This window comes from Electrona antarctica (assembly GCF_951216825.1).
Source record: "Electrona antarctica genome assembly, chromosome: 10".
Classification (NCBI taxonomy): domain Eukaryota; kingdom Metazoa; phylum Chordata; class Actinopteri; order Myctophiformes; family Myctophidae; genus Electrona; species Electrona antarctica.
The window spans coordinates 25,709,905-25,733,436 of record NC_136791.1 but is presented as its reverse complement, the minus strand read 5'-3'; the positions used below and the strand labels follow the sequence as shown (position 1 = coordinate 25,733,436).

At 40.2% G+C, this 23,532-nt stretch overlaps 2 protein-coding genes across 4 annotated transcripts in view; one reads left to right on the top strand and one right to left on the bottom strand.

Moving 5' to 3' along the window:
* The window catches only part of inpp5a (inositol polyphosphate-5-phosphatase A), a 244,203-nt gene extending 238,064 nt beyond the window's left edge, over positions 1–6,139 (top strand). Inside the window, exons 15-17 of one of the 3 annotated variants that reach the window (XM_079511579.1) lie at positions 983–1,051; positions 3,543–3,579; positions 4,218–6,139. In XM_079511579.1, coding sequence (XP_079367705.1) covers positions 983–1,051; positions 3,543–3,579; positions 4,218–4,267 — 156 coding nt within the window. In that variant the 3' untranslated portion in view covers positions 4,268–6,139. Of the gene's footprint in view, positions 1–982; positions 1,052–3,542; positions 3,631–4,213 lie in introns of all 3 variants that reach the window. The other 2 variants (XM_079511580.1, XM_079511581.1) reach the window with 2 other exon arrangements.
* A 2,252-nt stretch (positions 6,140–8,391) lies between these two features.
* Positions 8,392–10,457, bottom strand: nkx6.2 (NK6 homeobox 2; the record flags this gene model as incomplete). The annotated part of the gene is made up of 3 exons (XM_079512542.1): positions 8,392–8,649; positions 9,390–9,562; positions 10,016–10,457. The coding sequence occupies 3 exons, from the start codon at positions 10,455–10,457 to the stop codon at positions 8,392–8,394; spliced, it is 873 nt and encodes a 290-aa protein (XP_079368668.1).
* Positions 10,458–23,532: the final 13,075 nt, after the last annotated feature.

Below are 23,532 nucleotides of genomic sequence, written 5' to 3'. Positions count from 1 at the left end.
TCACATCTCGGATCAACCTGTTCATGCTTTTAATGCTGCTTGCATGTACGTCTATTTCTAACTTTGATACGGGTCATAGTACTGCAGTGTTCTCCATTTGTATTTGTTAAATGAGTTGAGAACTGGGGGTGTGGGTGGGAGATGGTGAGCAAGCTAATGGTACTGTGTATTGTATATTTGTACTGTATGTAATGTTTCACCTACTGTATGTGTATTTGTATACAAATTGTGTATCTGTATTGTATGTAATCATGTTTTACTGATGTGTATAGGACCCACTCTAAAACGAGATGCTGCATCAAACGGCCATCCTCTCAATAATCTTCTTACAAATTCTGAGGTGCAGAGACTTTAGGAGCAGTGGATTGGACAGATGGGAACTGGTGGTGTAGCTGTGGGAATTGTTTGGCGATGTCAACAGAGGGCGAATGCTTATAGTGTTCGCACAAATGGGAACTTTTTGGAAACGATAACTGTGAATCGATAAACAGCCTGCATGTGTAAATCTACCCCGATGTCATCGCTCAACGATTTCACATTGTCATGTGCTGAAAATAGCCAATCTACAGGCTCACAACGTGTTGCGTTGTGACATGTTGTGAGCTTGTAGATCTGCTGTTGTCGGTGTGCAGCTGAGCATAGAGACATAGAACTGTAGCTACTGACAATGTTCATATAACTTCATGTATTGCTGTGGTTGTAAAGCTCCTCCGGTGGTATCCATAGACCACGGGAACACATTTGAGAGCACATTACGATTCCCCTTCATCAGTTAGCTCGGCTAAGGCGAATACACTGAGTGATGCTCTCACAGAGCGATATGTCTATTTGTCGACACTATGTTAGAAAACATGTCGTATTTTTGTTTTTACGTTTTTTTACCATTCATAGAGTTACACTGTTTTAACAAGTATATATCACTTGCACTGGGGATAAATGTGTGTCTCAGAACGGTACTGAAATTGTGATTGTCTTTCCACAGCCTGACAATGAAGAGAAGTCTATAGTCTATGATAACATAGGGCCCAACGTCTGCATGGGAGACCACAAGGTAACGGCCTCGGCCCAGTTCACTGTATATCTGTGTGTTTCCCCGTGCACGCGTCTGTGCATGTGTTTCCCTGTGCACGTGTCTGTGTGTTTCCCTGTGCACGTGTCTGTGTGTTTCCCTGTGCACGTGTCTGTGTGTTTCCCTGTGCACGTGTCTGTGTGTTTCCCTGTGCACGTGTCTGTGTGTTTCCCTGTGCACGTGTCTGTGTTTCCCTGTGCATGTGCTTCGTTGGATGTTCGTTGGCTGTATATGTGTGTGTGTTTCTTTATTCACTTAGTTGATGTTTAGGTGTGGTGCCCACGCAATGATGGCTGTGCCATATGGGATTTAAGTGAATATTAGCTAAACTTCCCTTTTATTAAGTGAAACACTCCCTAAAAATATACAAAAAATGATTATTTTTGTAGTTTTGACGTAAAGTTTTAACTACACAATAAAATCCTCAGTGCTAATCTATGTGTTAACTCAGAGAGGGTGCTATCTATAACTAATAATGGACCTTGGTTGCATTTATTAAGTTTAACACTTTGCAGTGTGAATGTGTCACATATGTGACCTAAACCAGGGGTTCCCAAACTTTTTCATGTCAAGGACCCCCAAAATTATACTCGATAGCCTGCGGACCCCCATTTGAAAGTATATGCCATTTTTACGGCTCTAGCAGTGATTTTCATTTCAAGGGCCCCCGGTTTGACCTGAATTAGGCTACGGTCCCTCATTTAATGGCATTTCTATCTCTGGGACCCCAATGTATATTGTACAATCAAAGTTAATTTAACTCGGAGTGTACAAAATGGAACCAAATTGACCTGTTAGAGTCTGTAACTCTCTGAGGTACAGACTCTCTGAGTTACAGACCCATAAGGGGCCATTTGGTTCCTAATTATCATTTAGCATGATAATTAGGACCCCTAGGGGTCCCTGGACCCCACTTTGGGAACCACTGGCCTAAACGTCCAGGGGCTGAGGAGCCCTGCAGAGTTGGAGGGCTGGGGGGGGGGGGGGGGGGTTCTGTCATGCTGACTGACTGTATTGAGAGTGTTTAACACAGTCGCTCCAGTCGACGGTGTCAGACGCGAGGGTGTCCCCGCCCCGGTTGGCTGAAAGAGAGGCGCCTTAAGGCTGCGCCGGAGGCCAAAGGCCCTGCAGGTCTTTCATCATTACCTAGTGTGCAGTGGACGGTAGTGTGTGTCTGTGAGGTGACCCCGGGGCAACACTAAGACACTGCAGGCAGCTCCACCATGCCATCCCCACCCCACACATTGCTGCTAAAATCACAGTTGGCTATGTTTAAAAAGAAAAAAAATAAGTCCAATGTTGTTAGCATGTGGGAGGAAAAGAAAACGCACGCTCCTATTCCGCCGGTATGTGAGTTTAACCTGTCTGTGTGTGTATATATACACGGTATGATCCTGAGTGTACATTATTGAACACGGAACGTATACAAATGTAACCAAATGGACCCTTTTAGGTCCCCTGGCCTATACTATATACGGGTACATTTGGTTAGATTTTACACTCCGAGTTGTAAATAAATAACAGAGGATTTTACTTATAGGTCGGAGACACAAAGTGTGCATGCACGCATGCATGCATGAACGTGTGCGTGTGTGCGCAATATATTCTCACTCCCAAATAGTGTGCATGTGCACTTGACATGACTCGCACATCTATATTATAAGCAGTGGTGGAAAGTAACTAAGTACATAATTTACTTAAATGCTGTACTTAAGTACAATGTTGAGATACATGTACTTTACTTGAGTATTCCAATACTTTTACTTCTACTCCACTACATCTCAGATCCAAATGGTATACTTTTACTCCACTACATTTATTTGAAAACTTTAGTAATTAGTTACTTTGTAGATTTTGATTAACATTTCAAAACAAACATTAACCACTTGCTATTTTCAAAACATTGTTATACATTTGAAAACTTGAAATGGGACATTCTGCATAGTGAGTACTTTAGGTACTTAAATTCATTTTTGGTGCCAAATTCTTTTGTACTTTTACTCAAGTGCATTTTGAAATCAAGACTTTTACTCGTAACAGAGTAGTTCTGCATTGCAGTATTGATACTTTCACTTAAGTAAAACATGCGAGTCTATATTGGCCTGAATATTTATAAGACTACGTTTTTTCCCCCAATGGAAATATGCTAAAAACATGGGGTCGTATTATAATCGGGGACTAGACTATTTGACATTCAATGTTCTTTTTCCACAAATGAGTCTTGTAAAATGGGGGTCGTCTTATAATCGGAGTCGTCTCATATTCGGCACAATAGGGTACCTTTTCCACCGCTGAGTATATCGGCTTGCATGCACTTGCCCAAAGCGCATTAATTAATAAGGCCTTCAACTTGTATGTTCTCACTGTGCCATTATTGCCCCAGCTTGTTGTGTGTGTATGTGAGACCCAGTTAGCTTGTTGCTAACTCATTTGTCTCTCTTCCCCCTCCTCCTCCCCCCCCCCCCCCTGCCAGCCTGTCTTCCTGTCCTTCCGAATAGCACCGGGGGCAGGTAAACCTAATGCAAATAAGCACAACTGTTGTGTGGTGCAGTGATATCGTGGTAAATATTAATTTTATTTTATTATAATTATTGGCATAGTAAAGGGGGGCTTTAAAAAAAGAAAGGAAAAAAATATATAGTCCACATTGCCAAGTAAAGTGCAGTGATTGCAATATGGTTGCATTATATGAACTATAGGGATGTTTTTTTTAGAAGATTTTTTTAGAAGAATGGTTCCCAAACTTTTTAGCTCGAGACACCAAATGTGACGTCTCCCAGGGACCCGAACTATAGAGAAAATAGCACATTTTTGAACGTACAGTATATGCAAATGCTTTGACTTTTGAAAATGAAAATGATTTTAGATGTTTGACATGTGTGGAAACTAGTGAAATATTTTTTTTTGTTTTTAATGGGGTGGAAAGAAGATGTTTACTCGCGACCCATGCATGAAAATGGGTCCACGACCGAAAAATGGGTCCACTGTTTTGGGAAGCTTTTATCTTTACAAAAGATAAAAGTGTATATATTTTTTTAGACTGCAGCGCATGCACACAACAGGTAATCTATGCATTGTAATTCTATACCAGAATGGATATAAATAGCATTTTTGGAATAAACCCCTTTGTTTCTGTATATGTTGTCAGGGAAGTGGTGCCAAAGAGGGGAGCAGATATACCATGAAGAGCCTCTGTGAAAACACATGGGAGAAAGAACCATGCAGGACACCAATGCACAAACATGCACACGCGCACACGCACACACACACACACACACACACACACAAGAACCATACGCAAACTTTTCAGCAGTGCTGACCAGTTGTTCCGACAGCCTCCATCCATACAAAAAAAAGAAAACAAAAAAAAGGCAATCGTTCTCTCCACAAGACCCTTTCCTTGCTGAGAATGTGGACTACATGGCTGCCGAGAAGCCCCCTTTTCTCCAGACAAGATACACATCACTGACCTCAACGTTGCCACGCAACCCCATTCCCCAGAAGAAGAAAAAAGGACGGACAACACACACACACTCTCTCTCCCTCTCCCTCCCTCCATGTCACAGCCTTGTTTGTTGCCAAAACTCTAATTGAAATCAGTAGGCCTATAGCTATGCTCTACATGACTTTTAGACGATAACCACATTTTGCAACTTTTTAGGTATAATATGCCTCGACATATAGATGCTATACTCTTCAATGTAAGATGTTTAAACAAAACAAAACACAAAGAATGAAAAGTGCAATGCAAAAAAAGTTGTGTAATCTATATTGTTAGAGATTTATTTGTACATGGGACAGTAGGCTATAACATAGTTTGTTTTGTTTTGTTTTTAGTGACGGTCTTTTTTAATTATTTTCCGACCAAACTTTGTGGTCCCCTTTGTTAGATTAGATAGGACGTATTTCAGTTAGTTCCAACAGTATAATATTACTTTTTTAATTCCTTTTTTGATTTTAGTCGTTTGTTGTGTATACACACTGCCATGCCATGACATCGGTTTGTTGAGTCATTTTATATACTGTACTTTTTAAAAGAGAGCTAATTTATAATTCTTTACCAAAATTGTTCTAATGCTGAAGTGCATGGAGACAGAGTGACTGTCTGGGTGTTCCTATACAGCCACAGTGACCTTTGAATAGTAATTACAAGAGAGGAGAAAAAAGAGAATCTTTTCAGCCCAATGTGATTTATAACCTCTCCAAGAATGTTTTAAGCAGTGCCATAGACCATGCAAGTATATATATGATATTATTATAGCAGTCTCACACATTATTTCATTACTATTCGTACTCTAACTTATTTCTATGTGATAATATTATGGTTCTGAATGTGATATTTTTTAGATAGGCTTATCTGACTTATATGGGTATCCTTAAAAATGTAAACTTTTTTTTTGTCTATATTTTTGTTACTGCATTATGGTGCCAAGTATTGTACACAGAAATGAAGTGTCTAAGAGTTTAACATGACATACTTTATGTCCAATGGATAAAGGGTGATGTTGATTTTATCAATTGTAAACGGAGAACGCTAAATGCGCGAAAAGACCAGGGAGAATTGCTTTTTAATTGTGTTCTACATGTAGCCTTCGACAGCCTTTTTGATTGCTGCGACGTTGCAAATAATTCGCTCTCCGCTCGTTGTTATGAGCATTAAACGGCGATTATGGAGAGCATGCTGTTGATGAAACGCCATTTGTTTTTATTGATTTAATTTACTACACTACAGAGTTCAGTTCACACGTCACGGACTATGTGTGAAGCCGTTAGAAACGGTCAGATTGATCCTTGATTTTTCCATCTAAATCACTGCAAGTGGAAATGATTTTGTGCCTGCCCCGCAGCAAGCAGAATTTATGTTGTCTTTCTTGACCGTGTGATATAGGCATAAGAAGAAAAGAAAAAAATGCTTGTTTTTCCGCTGGTCATGTGATATAGGACAAGCCGCAGTTTTATTCACTCCTCTTATAAAAAGCAAATAGAGATTTTATTCTACCCGTTTGAGCGGCGTGCAGGCCTCTACTGTTGGTTATGCAGTTCTCGAGCAATAAAACCATTAAGAACTCGCTTGGGTTGTTTGTCTTTCCTTGAGTATTATATATTGTTGATTAGATCTATCAATTAGCATACCGGGCCATGCAGAGCAGCAGCATCCCTCAGCGACAGATCTATGCTCAGCCTTCGTATTAAGAGGTAGTCTGACTATGATGATGCCTATTTGAAGCGTTTTATGTGCCCTGATATGCAGTTCAATTTGTAACTGCCATGTACAAGCAATTGAGATGACTTCCACAACACAGCCTGAGTAAGTAGCCTAGAGCCCAGAATTATAGCGACATATAACCTAATAGCCCCATAGGCTACAGCGTAATTAATTAATTTGTTCAATAGAGTAACATTGCCTATACGCGGCTACATGAATTAAATAAAAACACCACCTAAACATTTTCGTAGGACCAAACATCCTTCCTCTAATATAGGCCTATATGTTTCAAAATAAAATTATCTCTTTATATGGTCAGGTGTGTTTTTAACCGCATACAAATTGCACATGTTTTCTTCAGTCTAGGCCCATGAAGAATAGAAATGAATAGTCTATAGGCTACATTTCAGTGACTTAATTGGCAACAAATATACTTGCCTAAAGCCTATAATATATTTTCCCGACCAAAGATAGTGGTTGGCGAAGTGTTTGTATATCATCGTCATGTTTGCCAATAATGTTGAAACCTGACGTCCACTATATAAATGCATCATATACCAACAACACCATTCCCTTCATTCTTGTCAAATGTAATGTTTTTCATCCATGCAGGCCAATCGAGGTTTAATGTCGACAGCCTTAAAATGATATGGTTTAGACAGTATACACTAATATTTGTCAATGCGTTATAATGGAGCTAGTTGTGATAGTTTCATTTGAAAATGTTAAATATCCGAATTACAACGATGTGTAGCCTAATGTTACATTTACATTGATGGCATATTATGGTTATACATTATAGTCCCACATCTACAGTTCCGTAACGCGACAGAGGGGGCGCACTCTTTTCTCCCACTGTGGAGCGTGAGCAGGTGTTTCATATAACATTAAATTTTACTTCCGATCAACATCCATTTAATTTGTCACAAAATACTGCCTTTAAAAACACGTTGAATTCGGCCAGATCATGTAAGTAATTCGGGAGACAGATGTATTACTATAGGCTTCTTAAACGTGTTAAATCCCTTCAGAGCTGACAACGGGATCCTCTTCATCCAGTATACTTGATGTGTAAGTTAGGCTTGGTCAACTTAAAACTAAAACAAAAGCTTCACGTAAAAACCTGATCAAATGTTTTATAGTTGCGGCTCAGAGGCTTCCGTGATTTCCAAAACATGATTCCTTTACAAAGCTTCTAAAATGACAGCAAGGACTCCTTCACCATGCATTTCTTCGAGAAATATAGGCAATATGCGGGCCTAGACTGGCGATAAACATCCAGTTGGTGGCGATAAATAAACTGACCGCCTTTCTTTAAATTAACACAAACCCTATTACATTCAAACAAAACCCATAATAAAACAAAAGGCTTGTTAAATAATTTATTCATAATACAAAGGTTTTTTTTCTTCCTATATCCTTGACGGAAGCAATAATACTCTTTTTTTCCCCAAAACGATGGTCCAGTTTTTCTATTTCGGTCTGATGAGGTAAAAACATAAAGTCCTTGCGTGTGAATTACAGGCCTAAAGGAAAAGTGTGTGTGGGATGATGTCGTTAAAACAGATTTTCTTTTGCAGTATAGAGGCTACTATTTACAACATTTTTTTGTATATCTATACATTGTGTGCCGGGTATTTTGAATTTTAGAACTGTAAAACGTTGAGGGGGGGAAATTGGGCAACATTATTCTGCAATAATAACCAAACGAAACAAAAACAATTAAGCAGTTGTATAGGCTATATCGAGAGAGACAGAGGGCATAAGCGCGTCAGGATTGCGAGAAGAAGGGCTGCCACGTCTTGTTTGTTTATACATCGGTTGAAACAACATAACTTACTCAGTAAAAAATATATATACATCTCACTTACATTATTATTATTATTCTTTTTTTTTTCTCTTTGTCTTTAGGCTACAACACAAACCGTTAATTCCTCTCCTCCCACGGTCCCACCATCATCCACCTCCCACCATCATCAGCGCCTTGATGTCTCGCCTTTAGGACAAATGATACCCTGGTTAAGTTAAGCTTTAGAAGCGTTCATTCAGTCAGAGAGAAAAGTCTGTGTAAAAGGTGGCTTTGTTGTTTGTTTTTGTTGTTTCTCTCTCTCCATCATCACAACGTGTCCGAGCTGTTGCTGCACGGGCTGATCAGGCCCAAGTTCGACGACGTGGCCTTGTGCTTTTTTAGGAGTCTCGTGATTTTCTCGTCGTCCGAGTTGGGGTCCAGCGGCTTGTTGTACTCGTCGTCGTCCTCGTCAATGTCCGAGCTCTCCTTCATCTTCTCCGTCTCCGAGTCGTGCTTCTTCTTGGCCGTGGCCATCTCCGCCGCGTGCCTCTTGCGCCACTTGGTCCGCCTGTTCTGGAACCACACCTGTTTGTTTGTGAGAGAGAGAGAGCTTGGTTAGATGTGTTGAAACAACAGCTCAAATAATATCACTATAGCAGCAAGTAATAGCATTCATGTTTTTAAAAGTGCTTTGCCTCTCTCTTTAATATGTGTATAGGCCCTATTGTTTTTAAATGTGAAGCATCATGAGTTGTGGAGAGCGGTCGGTATTTTGATCCCCTGTATCATGGCTGTATGCCCATGCAGGCCAGTGTATATTGTGGAAGTGACAATAAAATCTGATTGAAGTTATTCCACAGTTATTTCCACTCTGAATAAACTTGCAGCAAAAATGCAACCGGTGCTACAACGACATATTGTCCATACACTGTGTAAGGGTGATGATCTAATTGCGTATAGTTTGGACTCCCGGAAGGAATAATAATAATAACAATAAACATAATACATAATAAAAACAATCATATAATTATTATTAATAATAATTAATGTAATAATTAATTATTATTTGTGCTAATAATAATAATAATAATAATAATAATTTGTGATAATAATAAGCACAATAGTCTTGTTTGGGGTTGTCTAAAATAAATATAAGAGTGTAAAACAAAAGTGTGTATATAGGCTAAAGTTAAATAGGCTAAAGTAAAAGGACAGTAGAGTCGGTTCAGATAAAATACAAATATTTTACTATAATATTAACTTCTAAATAAAACGTTAGTAACACAGTTTGACGGACGGTGTACAGCCTACAAGACGACACGTACCTTGACTTGACTCTCGGTCATTCCTAAAGAGTAGGCCAGCCGTGCTCTCTCCGGGCCGGCTAGGTATTTTGTCTGCTCAAAAGTTTTCTCCAGTGCAAAAATCTGCTGCCCTGAGAACGTGGGCCTGGAATGCTTCTTCTTGCCGTCCTTGTCCAGCATTATGTTTCCTTGAGCTATAGAAAATAAGACACAAAATGGTGGTTGTTATCATGGGCTGTGTAAACAATTAGCACTTTAGACGGCAGCAGCAGCTTAGCAGTTCGTGTATGCATGTTAATGCGGTCGGTAACCTTGTCGAAACAGCTATGTTTAATGTTAAACCATTTCTCAGAACTATACACGGTGTTATCCGAGTTTTTTTTTTTTTTAAAGTTTCAGACCTATATATAACTCCGACGATTGCATATTGAATTTAAACTAACCACCAAGGAAGACAACAATGCAAAGCTATTTGCCTGTCTGTCAGTGCACAAAACAAGACAAAAGTATAGGCTAAATCTATCACACATCTTGTTCCTCTCCAAAAAAACATTGCACAATACACAAGCCACACCAACCCAGCCCAGACGGGACATTCTAGACAGAGAGAGACAAGAGAAGAGTGAACACTTTAGCTCCTAACTTACATGGACAGGACATTCTCGGGTCCCTCCACGGAGAACTTTGCATTACTCCCGGCCAGAAAATGGGCGCCCTACCCGGCAGCTCCGAGAGGGGCTTGGCGGTATACCGCGAAACGGCGGCCGGGTTGAAGTACATCCCCGCGGCGGTGGCGGCCGTCAGACCGTTTATCCGGGGGAAGCCCGACAGGAGCTGGCCGGCGTGCGTGATAGGACATCTCCCCAGGATGTCGGTAATTCCGTGGGGCGTCCCGAGGGGGAGTTGTGACAAGTGTGCGTTTAGGTTGGTGAAGGACGGCGCCTTGAAGCCCATGCCGGGGTTCTGTCCCAGCGTGTACGGGAACAGGGACGCCTTCATCTCGGTCATGTTGTGCAATGCTGCCAGCGGTGTACTGCCCAGGACGAAAGCACTCTGCCGGTTAGCATCCATCTGCCCAACAGCTAACATTTGTGTGCATGGACCACCAGATATGTGATAAAAAAAGAAAGAAAAAAAAAAGCAGAAAAATAAAATAAAATAAAAAACAAATATATTCTCGCTACAGGCGAACCACTGGACGCAGCAAGGCAGCACTTCTTTTTTTTAATATCCCGTGAAAGTAGCGCAGTTAAAATGCCCCGAAGTTGAGAGAAACTGTATAGGGATCAACTTCTCTCTTGGGAAAGTGTTGCGTTTGATCAAAAAAAGAAAAGTGTCTCCGTTTGAGTGCGTCAGCCCGAGAGCCCGAGAGATGATCGCTGCAGGGTGCGTGCGTCCACGCAGCAGCAGCAGCAGGGAGGAATCCACTCGGAAGTCGGACGATCTGATGATGTGTTTTTTTTAGTGCTTTTGATGGTGACCATAAGGGTCGGCTTTCTTCGTAAATTGACTGGAGCTGCTGTGTGTGTGGTGGCGTGAGTGAAGCTAGGATGCACTGATAACAGCCACAGCCACCTGCAGCCTGCATATCTCCCATTGGATAGCGTTGAGTGAGACGGCGCCCTGATTGGAGGACATATAGAAGAGAGTCGACTTGCTTTGCATGCGCGTCCCTCTCTCTCGGAGGACACAAAGCAGCCACACTCTATTAAGATCGTATTGTGCTGCTATTAATGATGCGTCGCATACCGGTGGAAATCATTGTTTCAAAGATCTGACAAAAAGATATATTTACATTATAGCCCATTACCGCTGACAATGTAAGTATATTAAACTCGATGATACCCGCGCACAGCCCATGCAGGGTGAGGGATGATAGCATTGTTCCAACGAATTGATGGAGATTGGAGATAACAGATAAGAAGAACACCAACCCCTATTACCGTTATAGGTTATTTATTGGAGATGTCTGTAGCCTAAATATGAGGACATAGAATTACAGCATAGAATTACTACTTAATGTTTCATGACAACATTCTATACGTCTATATAGCCTATACTTTAATATTACTTTAACATTAATATTGTATTTGGCTCCTTCGTTATACTTATAGTCTATATCTTCTAGGCTATATCCTACCTCGGACGACTTATGACAACTTTTGAACAAGTTGGAATATCCTATGATGACCATATTCGGGGCAATATTTTTGTTATGGCGCGCGGCCCCATAAAATAATTGGAATTGCTTACACCTTTTTTCCCTCGTCTGCTGTATTTTATTAGACTGTATATAGTCTATTGGTATTATTCCTCATGCAGCAGTGACCTTAGAAATAATCGGATACAAACCAAATCCACTTTTATGTGCACGCATCTGACTGAAACTATATACAAAATAAATCCATGCCCGTGTATTCTATTTAATGAGTGAAATATTCGCTATATCCTCGTTTTTGGTGGTGGTATAGTCTGCCGTATTATGGCGAAACTATATGAACCAGACGTCATCAAATTGAGTGCTGTATATAGCCAGCCACATGCAGCGTTCATGTAAGAATGAAATATGACCACCTTATATAGCATTTGAAAGGCTCCAGTAAATGCACCTTGTTGGCCAAATGATAAGGGCGAAAATAATGTTAATTTAAAAACAAAAAACGCGATTCACATTTGTTTTGTCTGCATCTGTTTTAAACCAAAGTGGTGTAAAAAATAAAATAAATAAAAAATAAAATAAAAATACCCCGCCCCCACAAACGCAGTCCCAATGGATTCTAATTGTCTATAAATAATTGTTCGAAAACATCTTTAGGCTATACTACTTCAGCTGATGTTCCGCAACTGTTGCCTTGGCTTTAAGGTGAGACACTACAAATATAGGGTAAAAAAAAGTGAACTAATGCTACCACAAACTTCTCCAGTTGATTTCTTACATTAAGACTAAGAATTTTTGTATTACAGGTTTTCTGCAATTATATGTTTATGCAAATTAGGCATTATATGTGATCAGTGAAATGAATATATTGTGGCACATTTTCTGTTGCCCATGTATAGCAGCAGTCACCACCAGATAGTCTGACATTTTAAACCCATCGAATATGATTATTCATTCGAATCTCGCAATCAATTTACACACAGTTTATAGGCTACTCGGTTAAACTGTTAAACTCAAATGTGCCATGCATGAGGGGAAAAAACAGTGCTCCCTTGTTGTTATTAAATGTAACATGTAAAAACTATTGCATTCGATTATTCACACATGTGATATCATTATTCAAATTACTCATAAGTAATTATAGGCCTAAGTCTAATACGTTTTTTAAATAATGTTTTAATGACAATTTATAATTCCATCAGGTGTGTTAATTTATTTCCTCGTGGTTTGTGTACATTTAGTTCAGACAATACACATGCTATATAGCCTATTTCACAAAAAGTGAAAACCAACAGTAATATAATCAACAGTTCCACTAAATTATTCCGATTTGAAAGCCATCAATTCAAACATAATATAATGTAATCCTGTTTTGTTGTTGTTGTTGTTGTTGTTGTTGCTGCTGCAGGAAGCTTTATGATTTTATTTTTTAATAACTAGCTGGCTGGCCCATGCATGCGCATGGCACACGTTTTCCAGATTGAAATAATATAGCTTAATAAGCAAAGTATCTGATTCTAGCCTTAATTGACACCAGTACTATACTAATACATCATTTATACACTAGCCGAGAAGATAGCCGCGAAGTTGCGAACAAAAAAGACGGTTGTCAAAAGTCACGAGCCCCTGTCAGAGTCACCGTGGCACCATTTCCTATCAGAAAACGCCGTTTTCTCTCATTACGCCGTGCAGATAAAGGAATAGGCTAATTATTAACAAGCGAATGGTAAACAGCATATCAATCTGAATCTGCAGTAGGCAAACAAATTAAACCCTTTTGACACCATTGTCGTCAAGTGGCTTTTTGACAGCCTCCACACAATGCGACCAATATGTAGGCCATATAGGTATCGCTTTACACTCCTACTGTAGAATATTTTTTTAGTAGTATGCACTAACCTGTAATTCGTTTTTATTGAGATCTGACAGTTTTGGAGGTAAACTGACTAGACTGGTTTAGGCCTGCCTCTGCCTGCCTCTTTGAAACTTGTGGCTGCATGTGATTCATGAGTAGGCTACAGCAGCATGGGTATATAGGCGTATGCATCATTTGGACAAGAGCACCATCTGTTGGCAAAAGCATACAATTACAGCAGGGATCATTACCTGACCAGGCCTATAAATGACCAGGGCAGGCCATGGGTGGGCAACTTTGAGAGAGGGAGAGGGCCACTATATTTCCACATTCACTCCAGAGGGCCACATTGCATAGGCCTATTGCTGTCGTGGGCAAAAATAGCCGATCTACAAGCTCTGATTGTAGATCAGCTATTTTTTGCTATATTTGAATTGAAATCCTGAATAATGTTTTGCTATTTTTGAATTGGATTCCTGAAATGTAACGTTTTAATTTAGCTTGTAGATCAGCTATTTTTTTTTCTATATTTTAATTGAAATCCTGAATAATGTTTTGCTATATTTTTTAATTGGAATCCTGAAAAGTAATGTTTTAACTTAACTTTAACTTTAACTTGCGGGTCGCATTAAGTGATGGTGAGGGCCGCCGGCCGGGAATACGAGACGGCTCGCCCCTTTCCAACTCGCCCCAAGCGGCGAAGATTGGTCGCCCCAACGGGAAGATCAGTCGCCCCAAAGCCCTGAGAAGTCGCCCCCTAAGTCCGGAGAAGTCACCCCCAAAAGTCCGGACAAGTCGCCCTGTAAAACCGTTGTATTTTCGAGGTAACAGCAGAGAGAGAGAGATTTTTACCTGTGCTTTTAAACAGAGAGAGATTTTGACATGTAGCTGTTATGTCTCACTGACAGCTGTTTGATTGTGCTGCGCTTGCATATTCCTGTGTTGCCTTTGTGATGATTGGGGGGATTATCTGGGATCGACTATTCAGTCTTGACATGCAACATACAATCTGTGTGATGATGTTGCTTTGCCGTTGTTATTATGACTCTGAGTTTTGAAAGTAAAGATGAGTTGTGTTTAAGCTGTCATGGTCCACTGATTCACAATAGTAGCCTACTTTTAAACAGAGAGAGAGAGAGATTTTTTTACCTGTACTATATTTTTACCTGTACTTTGAGATTTTTCCTGTACTTTTAAACAGAGAGAGAGAGAGAGAGAGAAGGAGGTAAAGTATGTTGGTGGCGCTGTAACTGGCCAATGTGAAAAGGGTGGGATATATTCCTCAGCCTAGTATGAAAGTCTGTGAAAGATTCCACGTAAATTGCATGCTGCCTTCATGATTTGTGTCATTTTCAAAAATCCACCTGTTGGTGGCGCTGTAAGTCTGCGAAAGATTTCACAGACTCCAGGTCCCCAGCTAAATCTTTAACTCTAACAAGTACTGTACTTTTAGGCAGACATAGAATAGTACAACAACAACAACAACTAATTTCAGTAATGGAGGAATGGAACACCTTTCCAGAATGGAATTTCAAGTAGGCTACTGTACTTTTAGGCAGACATAGCAGAATAGTACAACAACAACAACAACTAATTTCAGTAACAATGGAGGAATGGAACACCTTTCCAGAATGGAATTTCCAGAACAATGGAGGGGGGTGAGCCATTCATTATCCATGCATCATTTTCATTTGACCAACAACAACAACAAACTGGTTCTAAATGTTCTCCTTTGGCAAACAACATTGATTATAAATGTTCTAATATGAGAAATAAGGTAAAATAAACATGGGGCGAGATATCCGTGCTTTGGGGCGAGATATCCACGCGGTGGGGCGAGATATCCACGCTTTGGGGGCGAGCTATCCATGGCTTGGGGCGAGCCGTCTTCACTATTCGAAATTCCGGAGCGAGATGACCTGTTACCGCCGGCCTCATGTGGTGCATTCTGTACAGTCGGAGGTATTCTACTTCTAACTTCTAAGACTGATTGATTGAAGTAACAGTTTGCAGATTTACAGTAGGGGAGAACGGGGTAAGATGAGCCAGCGGGTAAGTTGAACCACCCCCTTTATTTAGAAAACTAGAAAACTGTGTTGCCATGTGACATTAAATCTAGTAAGCAATGAGCATCCATCATTTACACCTGGCTGTGAAGTTGGGAAGCACATGGGGAAAGTAGAAAACATTCTTTTACACAAAAAACAGTTTTAAACAAAGTAAAATTTCGACACATCATGTAAAATGACTGTTATACAAAGTAAAATGTACCTAGGTCTAAAATGTAATATCATAGACGTTGATGATTTGCCAATGGATAGAACCATGTGAATCATTTAGCAAATAAATTGTCTGAAGTAGGTTATTCTAGTCATTGTTTTCTAAAATGGTGGCTGGGGTAAAATGAACCAATGTCCGGGGGTAAATTGAGTCAATGGGAATCACTATTCATATTTTTTGTATTAATTCTTTGCTACTCAAATTATACTGAATGACCTTTAATTTGCATGTACATACTCATTTAAGAGAAGTTAAGGTTCTAAATAACAAACTTTATTTAATTGTCTTAATATTGTTTAAATAATAAATAAACAAATAAATAAGACAAATTTGCAAAAGGGAAAACTGTTATTATATTATTATCGATAAGTGAATACATTATCTGTTCAAGTTTAAGCTTTTAACATTAAAATATCATGTGGTTCAACTTACCCCTCGACTTGGATCAACTTACCCCTTACCTGGGGCAAATTGAGCCACATGACCACTTTTTAAAAAAAGGTCATATTGTCATGGCCCTTTGTCATAGATGCTTACTCATCATTTCAATTGATAGAAGACATCCTGAAATATGGGTAGATCATTAGATTTTACTGCCATCTCATTTTGCCTTGCTTCCAGGACAACTTAAGCAAAAAGTGGTTCATCTTACCCCGTTCTCCCATTTCAAGCACAACTCCATACGAAAACTGTTAACTGTGGACCTAATAAAGCATTAGGCTACACTTGTTTACAATAGGGTCCACCATTTTCAATTAATCAGAACATTTAGAGACGTACGGTACAAATATACACTTAGACTATAGTCTGTTTTCCGAAACCATGACATGTCGTTTTTTCATGATTTTCAATTGTTTTTGAAATCCTCCAAAATCATGAAAAACTTTTACTGTTTTACTGTTGAAATGTAACATTTACATTTCAACGAATGGACCTGTAAATGAACACAAAAACTAAGGCACTGGTGTGGTACTTCTGGTTTACCGGATTTGTTATATTAACATGGTTCATTTTTATTTTCTGCTCATTGTGTTGCCTTTTCATAGGTAGCCCCCAGGTTCTTTACTGTGTTTATGGTAAAAATCACGGTCATTAATACTGGTGAAGGTCATTTATACTGGTGAAGGTAATGTATATACTGGTGAAGGTAATTTATACTGGTCAAGGTCATTTATACTGGTGAAGGTCATTTACGAGTCTTATGAAGGTCATTTATACTGGGCAAGGTCATTAATACTGGTCATGGTCATTTACTAGTCTTATGAAGGTCATTTATACTGCTCAAGGTAATTGATACTGGTCAAGGTCATTGAGCGACACGCTATAGTGCTCGATTTTTCATCATTATTGAGGATTTGAAAAAAGGTGAAAATCCCGAATCCTCGTCCATGATCTTGGACCCCATACTATCGTGTGCCATTTTGTCCCGATTTCTGAGGATTTGAAAAAAATCACTCCGAGACCATGTTCTCGGACGGCATATTATAGCATGCCGTTTTTCATCATTTTTGAGGATTTGAGAAAAAGACGAAAATCACTCCGAGACCATGGACTATAGCCCATGGTCTCGGACGGCATACTATAGCATGCCGTATTTCGTTCATTTTTGAGGATTTGAGAAAAAGACGACAATCACTCCGAGACCATGGACTATAGCCCATGGTCTCAGAGGGATTTTCATCTTTTTTTCAAATCATCGTATTTCATCAGCCCATGGTCTCGGACGGCATACCGTTTTTCATCATTTTTGAGGATTTGAGAAAAAGACGAAAATCACTCCGAGAACATGGTCTCGGACGGCATACTATATATAGCACACCGGTTTTCATCATTTTTGAGGATTTGAAAAAAGGACGTATTTTTTTCAAATCCTTCGTTTTTCATCATTTACAGCCCATGGTCTCGGACGGCATACTATAGCATGCCGCATGGCATACTATAGGCATTCTATAGCATGCCGCAGACAGACAGACAGACAGACAGACAGACAGACAGATAGATAGATAGATAGATAGATAGATAGATAGATAGATGTCGTGTCACGCTTTTCCGTCACGCTTTTCCGTCACGCTTTTTCGTCACGTTGCTCTTTCTTCCTGTTATTGCTTTGAGCAACGGTAAGCTGCTATTGAAAACTCTGCTCCTTTTCAGTGATAGGCTATAAAGTATGATAATGCTATATTAACTATTATCTGGAGTTGGAGCTGGAGTTAATGTTAATGCAGCATATTGACATTATGCACATTTCTGTCTTCACTACCAGAAATAAATGGTGAACAGAGGAAAAGCTGTGTGTGGTTCTCTTCTGAATAGCAGTCAAAACAAGACTATCTATCTATCTATCTGTCTATCTGTCTGTCTGTCTGTCTGTCTGTCTGTCTGTCTGTCTGTCTGTCTGTCTGTCTGTCTGTCTGTCTGTCTGTCTTTCAGAAACATATAGCCGTCATGGTAAGTAATTTTCGTCTTATTTTCAAATACTGGTTTTTCATCATTTATAGCCACGGCATACTATAGCAGAAAAAAAGACGGAAATGACTCCGAGACCATGGGCTATAGCCCATGGTCTCGGAGTGATTTTTGTCTTTTTTTCAAATCCTCAAAAATGATGAAAAATGGCATGCTATAGTATGCCATGGGCTGAACTTGAACCCACGACCTGTGGCTCACATATACAGCAGCTTATCACAGAGTGCCACCATGCTCTCTGATAATTTCCTCAGCTTTCCATCTCTTTCCAGTTCTCTTCTGGATGTTATTCTCCAAAACATGCTGCAGAGTGAAAGTAGGAGGAACTCAGCTGGATTTGAACTCACAACCTCTGGCTCTCATGGACGTCAGCTTAACAAGGGTGCCACTGAGCTCTCAGTGGTTTTTAGGTTGTTCTTCTTGGTGTCACTTTTCAAATGGATCATGTACAGAGCATTTGAATGGTGCTGTGCATCAAAGGTGTCTTTAGTGCTTTTAAGTGTTATCGTGGATGTTAATCAGATAATACAGAGGAGAAACCATGACAGGACACAGACAGCCTCCCCATTGGTGGATGTGATCCTGGCAGCCAGCCCAGGTGTGTTCTGGTCCTGTTGATTGAGCTGAGAAGGACCTATAAACCTTCAAGGTTTAAAGGTCCTGCTCTGCTCAATCAACAGGACCAGAACACACACTCGTTACTTTTCTTCCAGTTTATTATACTCGTCGTCACGCTACTAGTCCTACATACTTACACCTAGAAACCCCATTCAAACCTACTTAGGTTCATCTTACGGTGGACATGTTTGCCTGAAAAAGAATCTTTGAAATGTTTCATAGTTTTAGAAATATAGTGCTTTCAAATTTGAGAAATCTACAATGGGGCTCAATGGCAGATATTGGCACGTCAAAAAAGCACTTTCACCTAGAAACTGCATTCACACTGTTTCAAATTCAGCTTACTGTGGAGACACATGCTGGAACTTTTTACTTTGAAATGTTTTGTAGTTTCTGAGTTATTTAACTTAAACGCCCAATGCATTCTCAATGGCAATAGCACAAACTTTGGCATGCTACTAGTCCTACATACTTACACCTAGAAACCCCATTCAAACCTATTTAGGTTCATCTTACGGTGGACATGTTTGCCTGAAAAGGAATCTTTGAAATGCTTCATAGTTTTAGCATTCCGTTTTTCATAATTTTTGAGGATTTGGAAAAAAAGACGAAAACGAGGATTTGAAAAAAAAAAGACGAAAATCACTCCGAGGCGATGGGCTATAGCCCATGGTCTCGAACGGCATACTATAGCATGCTGTTTTTCATCATTTTTGAGGATTTGAAAAAAGACGAAAATCACTCCGAGACCATGGGCTATATATAGCCCATCGTCTCGGAGTCATTTTCATCTTTTTTTCAAATCCTCGTTTTTCATCATTTATGACCATGGGCTATAGCCCATATCGGACGGCATACTATAGCATGCCGTTTTTCATCATTTTTGAGGATTTGAAAAAAAGACGAAAATCACTCCGAGACCATGGGCTATATATAGCCCATCGTCTCGGAGTCATTTTCGTCTTTTTTTTCAAATCCTCGTTTTTCATCATTTATGACCATGGGCTATAGCCCATATTGGACGGCATACTATTGCATGCCGTTTTTCATCATTTTTGAGGATTTGAAAAAAAGACGAAAATCACTCCGAGACGATGGGCTATAGCCCATGGTCTCGAACGGCATACTATAGCATGCCGTTTTCCATCATTTTTGAGGATTTGAAAAAAAGACGAAAATCACTCCGAGACCATGGGCTATAGCCCATCGTCTCGGAGTCATTTTCGTCTTTTTTTCAAATCCTCGTTTTTCATCATTTATGACCATGGGCTATAGCCCATATTGGACGGCATACTATAGCATGCCGTTTTTCATCATTTTTGAGGATTTAAAAAAAAGACGAAAATCACTCCGAGACGATGGGCTATAGCCCATGGTCTCGAACGGCATACTATAGCATGCCGTTTTCCATCATTTTTGAGGATTTGAAAAAAAGACGAAAATCACTCCGAGACCATGGGCTATAGCCCATCGTCTCGGAGTCATTTTCGTCTTTTTTTCAAATCCTCGTTTTTCATCATTTATGACCATGGGCTATAGCTCATATCGGACGTCATACTATAACATGCCGTTTTTCATCATTTTTGAGGATTTGAAAAAAAGACGAAAATCACTCTGAGGCGATGGGCTATAGCCCATGGTCTCGAACGGCATACTATAGCATGCCGTTTTCCATCATTTTTGAGGATTTGAAAAAAAGACGAAAATCACTCAGAGACCATGGGCTATAGCCCATCGTCTCGGAGTCATTTTCGTCTTTTTTTCAAATCCTCGTTTTTCATCATTTATGACCATGGGCTATAGCCCATATCGGACGGCATACTATAGCATGCCGTTTTTCATCGTTTTTGAGGATTTGAAAAAAAGACGAAAATCACTCCGAGACCATGGGCTATAGCCCATCGTCTCGGAGTCATTTTCGTCTTTTTTTCAAATCCTCGTTTTTCATCATTTAAGACCATGGGCTATATAGCCCATATCGAACGGCATACTATAGCATGCCGTTTTCCATCATTTTTGAGGATTTGAAAAAAAGACGAAAATCACTCCGAGACCATGGGCTATATATAGCCCATCGTCTCGGAGTCATTTTCGTCTTTTTTTCAAATCCTCGTTTTTCATCATTTATGACCATGGGCTATAGCCCATATCGGACGGCATACTATAGCATGCCGTTTTTCATCATTTTTGAGGATTTGAAAAAAAGACGAAAATCACTCCGAGACAATGGACTATAGCCCATGGTCTCGGAGTGATTTTCGTCTTTTTTTCAAATCCTCAAAAATTATGAAAAACACTCCGAGACCATGGGCTATAGCCCATGGCCTCGGACGGCATACTATAGCATGCCGTTTTCCATCATTTTTGAGGATTTGAAAAAAAGATGAAAATCACTCTGAGACAATGGACTATAGCCCATATATATAGTTTTTCTCAGCTCAATCAACAGGACCAGAACACACCTGGGCTGGCTGCCAGGATCACATCCACCAATGGGGAGGCTGTCTGTGTCCTGTCATGGTTTCTCCTCTGTATTATCTGATTAACATCCACGATAACACTTAAAAGCACTAAAGACACCTTTGATGCACAGCACCATTCAAATGCTCTGTACATGATCCCATGGCCCCATTTGAAAAGTGACACCAAGAAGAACAACTTTCAACCTAAAAATCACTGAGAGCTCAGTGGCACCCTTGTTAAGATGATGTCCATGTGAGCCAGAGGTTGTGAGTTCTAATCCAGCTGAGATCCTGCTACTTTCACTTTGCAGCATGTTTTGGAGAATAACATCCAGAAGAGCACTGGAAAGAGATGGAAAGCTGAGGAGATTCTCAGAGAGCATGGTGGCCTCTGTGATAAGCTGCTCTCTATGTGAACCACAGGTCGTGGGTTCAAGTTCAGCCCATGGCCTCAGACGGCATACTACAGCATGCCGTTTTTCATCATTTTTTAGGATTTAAAAAAAAGACGAAAATCACTCCGAGACCATGGGCTCGGACGGCATACTATAGCATGCCGTTTTTCATCATTTTTGAGGATTTAAAAAAAAGACGAAAATCACTCCGAGACAATGGGCTATAGTCCATTGTCTCGGAGTGATTTTCGACTTTTTTTCAAATCCTCAAAAATGATGAAAAACACTCCGAGACCATGGGCTATAGCCCATGGCCTCGGACGGCATACTATAGCATGCCGTTTTTCATCATTTTTGAGGATTTGAAAAAAAGATGAAAATCACTCTGAGACAATGGACTATAGCCCATATATATAGTTTTTCTCAGCTCAATCAACAGGACCAGAACACACCTGGGCTGGCTGCCAGGATCACATCCACCAATGGGGAGGCTGTCTGTGTCCTGTCATGGTTTCTCCTCTGTATTATCTGATTAACATCCACGATAACACTTAAAAGCACTAAAGACACCTTTGATGCACAGCACCATTCAAATGCTCTGTACATGATCCCAAGGCCCCATTTGAAAAGTGACACCAAGAAGAACAACTTACAACCTTAAAATCACTGAGAGCTCAGTGGCACCCTTGTTAAGATGATGTCCATGTGAGCCAGAGGTTGTGAGTTCTAATCCAGCTGAGATCCTGCTACTTTCACTTTGCAGCATGTTTTGGAGAATAACATCCAGAAGAGCACTGGAAAGAGATGGAAAGCTGAGGAGATTCTCAGAGAGCATGGTGGCCTCTGTGATAAGCTGCCCTCTATGTGAACCACAGGTCGTGGGTTCAAGTTCAGCCCATGGCCTCAGACGGCATACTACAGCATGCTATTTTTTAGGATTTAAAAAAAAGACGAAAATCACTCCGAGACCATGGGCTCGGACGGCATACTATAGCATGCCGTTTTTCATCATTTTTGAGGATTTGAAAAAAATATGAAAATCACTCCGAGACAATGGACTATAGCCCATGGTCTCGGAGTGATTTTCGTCTTTTTTTCAAATCCTCAAAAATTATGAAAAACACTCCGAGACCATGGGCTATAGCCCATGGCCTCGGACGGCATACTATAGCATGCCGTTTTTCATCATTTTTGAGGATTTGAAAAAAAGATGAAAATCACTCTGAGACAATGGACTATAGCCCATATATATAGTTTTTCTCAGCTCAATCAACAGGACCAGAACACACCTGGGCTGGCTGCCAGTATCACATCCACCAATGGGGAGGCTGTCTGTGTCCTGTCATGGTTTCTCCTCTGTATTATCTGATTAACATCCACGATAACACTTAAAAGCACTAAAGACACCTTTGATGCACAGCACCATTCAAATGCTCTGTACATGATCCATTTGAAAAGTGACACCAAGAAGAACAACTTACAACCTAAAAATCACTGAGAGCTCAGTGGCACCCTTGTTAAGATGATGTCCATGTGAGCCAGAGGTTGTGAGTTCAAATCCAGCTGATATCCTGCTACTTTCACTTTGCAGCATGTTTTGGAGAATAACATCCAGAAGAGCACTGGAAAGAGATGGAAAGCTGAGGAGATTCTCAGAGAGCATGGTGGCCTCTGTGATAAGCTGCTCTCTATGTGAACCACAGGTCGTGGGTTCAAGTTCAGCCCATGGCCTCAGACGGCATACTACAGCATGCCGTTTTTCATCATTTTTGAGGATTTGAAAAAAATATGAAAATCACTCCGAGACAATGGACTATAGCCCATGGTCTCGGAGTGATTTTCGTCTTTTTTTCAAATCCTCAAAAATGATGAAAAACACTCCGAGACCAGCCCATGGCCTCGGACGGCATACTATAGCATGCCGTTTTTC